This window comes from Aedes aegypti, unplaced genomic scaffold (genome assembly GCF_002204515.2).
Source record: "Aedes aegypti strain LVP_AGWG unplaced genomic scaffold, AaegL5.0 Primary Assembly AGWG_AaegL5_hic_scaff_1726_PBJ_arrow, whole genome shotgun sequence".
In the NCBI taxonomy this organism is placed as follows: Eukaryota; Metazoa; Arthropoda; class Insecta; order Diptera; family Culicidae; genus Aedes; species Aedes aegypti.
In genome coordinates, this window is record NW_018735186.1 from 8,848 (window position 1) to 12,425 (window position 3,578).

General features: G+C 39.0%; 1 protein-coding gene across 1 annotated transcript; it reads left to right on the top strand.

Moving 5' to 3' along the window:
- Window positions 1-291: 291 nt before the first annotated feature.
- LOC5566828 (beta-galactoside alpha-2,6-sialyltransferase 2) lies at window positions 292-1,404 on the top strand. The gene is made up of 3 exons (XM_021856452.1): window positions 292-454; window positions 526-1,267; window positions 1,328-1,404. Exons 1-3 carry the CDS (start codon window positions 370-372, stop codon window positions 1,374-1,376), a joined length of 876 nt encoding a protein of 291 aa, XP_021712144.1. The 5' UTR covers window positions 292-369; the 3' UTR covers window positions 1,377-1,404.
- Window positions 1,405-3,578: the final 2,174 nt, after the last annotated feature.

Genomic DNA, 3,578 nt, shown 5'->3' on the forward strand with positions numbered 1-3,578 from the left:
CAGATATGAAAAACGAGCTTCTGTTTTTTTTTGAAATTTTGTTTTCATCAACCCGTTACTACTGACTCTAGCACAGACTTAGACGCCCTACTTACAAATTGGAATCATTGGATGTATTATTTCGAATACAGGTTTAATGCATATTAAATGAAAGCTTTTATCATTTTAGAGTGTAGCTGCTATAAAGCAACGAAATCACCATGCTATAACACAATGGACCTATGCACGCGTTCATTATTTGACGTTTTAGCGGTGCCGTGTTATTTATGTAACCATGGAAATCAGTGAACTCGGCACCGCTCAAACGTCAAATTAGTGAACTCGTGCATTGGTCCATAGCGAGTACACAAACTTCCGTTGCACCAGAAGATGTTGCGCGACGTTTCGTTGGCTAAATGTTGCATGACATGCTTCGCAGTTTTTTGCCTCGTCTTTACCGCTCAGCTTGAAGCAGGTGAGTAAAAGTCAATAGTTGATAAAATGATAAGAAACATCACCATTTCTATGATACCGTTTTCCGTAAAGTCACACTTTGTTCTGATGTAGGTAAAAATCACCATATTGACCGCCGAAGCGTGTTTCAATTCAAACACAATGCCAGCGAACGTCAGCTTAGAATGGGCGCGGAAAAACCCTCCATAGTTAACGATGAGCGGGATGCCCCAAGAACTAGACCACAACTTCGTTCCTCGAAAAACTCCAACGTTGCTTTCGATCCCACAAAGTACGCTTGTGGGGACCCAAGTATGACCGAATGTGTTAACAAAACACAAGTGTTCAAGGCCAGGGTACTCTCTGAATTCAGAAGGATTTTGAAGGAATCTTTCGAAGAGAACAACTACTATCGGGTTCACTACAACAAACCTATTTTCGATGGAGAAAGCGAATTGTGCCGACTGAAACGAGCTGACGTTAGAACCCTCTCGTGGCGTGATCCCCCATTCAATTGGAATGAAATTGGCAGCTATTTCCCGTTGAACCCTTTGTTCAAAGAACGAAATGCATCATGTGCCGTCATAGCAAGTGCTGGATCACTGAAAGGATCGAGACTGGGCGATTTCATCGATGATCACGATATCGTGATGCGATTCAATCATGCACCGACGAAAGGTTTTGAGGTGGATGTGGGTTCAAAGACAACCGTGCGGGTGGTGAACTCTCAGGTGGTCACAAAGCCAGAATTTAAGCTACTCACTGCCAAGCATTTTAGACACGTTTCGATTGCGGCCTGGGATCCGGGAAAGTTCGATCAAAATCTAGAAGAGTGGTTATGTTGTTGTGTTTTGTAGTGTACAAGATCTTTTAAGAATTAAAAAGGCTTTTTCAGGATTAAAAGCCCGGACTTCAATTTGTTCGAAAACTTTAAAAAAGTATAGTGGAGAAGTATCCTGGATCAAACTTTCACCTTGTGGATCCACGAAGCATTTGGCGAGCATGGACAGCGTTGCAGGATAAAACACATACGAAAATCATGAGAAATCCTCCCACTTCAGGGATTCATTGGTACATCGAGCTCCTACTACTTCTATGGTCCTTACAAATCATATTATGAATTTTCCATTCCAGACTTGGACTTCTTATTCCCAGCTTGTCGGTACATTGATATGATCGAGTACATCCCCAGTAGTCGTATGAATGGTCTATGTCATTATTATGACTCAGAGGTACGATTGAAAAAAAAAATATATCCGCAGATAAGTAAAACAATTCTAAATTCAGATCAACTCTGCATGCACCTTTGGATCATGGCACCCGCTGGCCAGGCGGAAAAGCTCTACGTTCTACAAATGAACACAGCCGATGAATTCACGACCTTTCAGCGGGGAGTGGTGCGAATCAGTCTGGACAGCAACAGTGGATGTTGAGAAGTATAGCACATGTGCAACACGTGGAAAGTAATAGAAGCTGTGGATGCAGTTTTATAGTGCTGGTGCCTCGAGTAGAAGATGGGCGATTAATTTATGTAATGTCTTTCAATTGATAATTATGTGAGAATGCCATGGACATACGTCATTCCCCTATCAACAAGGCATACTATAAGATGGTTCGCGATAGTTGGATAACTAAGGTTCATTTATTATATTTCAGACCGCATTCAATTACATTATCAGTTATAGGAACACTTCAGATTCCATCTCAACCAGGGATGATTATAAAAAAATATAAAAATACTTTGAGTCTTTTCACATTATGATAACTTTACTTTATGATTTATAAGTGTTCCATAGTTGTAAAAGTTGTCTATACCTAAGACAGGACGTGTCAGCTGAGTGCTACATGCCCTTCTATAATTTTTGCTTAAGCTCATACGGTGGCTACTGCAGTGTTGCCAAATGTTCTAAATCTTGAACAATTTATTTTAATATTTTTTCGTGTTGCCAATATTGTTAGTATTCAAATGATGTTGAAAATGTCTTGTTTTTTTTGTATTGTGTGAAAAAATAGGGAACAAATCAATTTTTGAAGCTAAAAAAGACTACCATAAGACTTAAGCAAATAATATTGAGATTCTCGTAAAGGCTCGTTCGATATTGCTTCAAATACATTGAAATTCTATTGTATTGTGCTATTTTAGTTCAGAGTTGAAAAAAAAAAACAAAACCGTTGTATTTTATTATATATAATTAATGAGTCCATATTTCGTATATTGCGTTTAAGGTATCGAACTGAAACATTTCGATTTTCTACTATCGCTGCTTTCGCTTCTGTCCAGATTTTAATAGGAACGATACATAACGTCGAATCAATGCCATTTCGAAAACTGAACAATGAAATATCTTTGAAAAAGCGTCACAAGTCTTTCCTCAACGTTTTTCGTGTAATTCTTATCCGTACTTATATAGTTCTTAGAGCTGCGGTAAATGATTTCCATAGCTTTGAAAAAATTAGAACTATCGTTAGATGGAACATAAAATATCTTTTTCATGCCCATTTCCTCGATAAAGTGTGACACAGTTGAAGTCGGAACGAGATCTCTTTTGGCTTTTTGTCATTTTCAAACACTGCTTGCAAGTTCTCTTTTTATTTCCTAAACTTCGCAAGACGTAGCTAGAAATGTAAAACAGATTATTAATTTCACCTCTGTTCAGTATTTCAACTAGATGCATCTTTTAACATTTCGTAATCTACATCGATTTCATCGCACGTATCCAGAGTAGGTGATGATGATGTCGATGGTTTTTAGAATTTTGTCTTCTTTTCGGCGTTGACAAGTGTTTTTGATCGTTGAAGGAATACGATGCGTTGGGTACGGAACCACATTCTGTAAATCTCGAGGTGTTGGTCCAGCCGTTGTTTCGACCGGATTACTGCGAACAGATTTTCCAAAACAATCTTGTACCAAAACGAGATGTGAAAATTCGCTTGTGGCCACTAGCGAAAAATATCAGAATTAATCGGATGATGGTATTTGTGCATATTACCAATCCAGTCTTCCAGGGCTGCCATCCGCCCAAGTCTCCGACACAAACATAATATATCAAGCGGGGCGGGTCTCTTTAAGTTCCTTGAATGTCTCCTACAACGTTTCGTGATTTGATTGGTACAGTGCGTGGTCTTCTGAGCGATTGTTGATCATA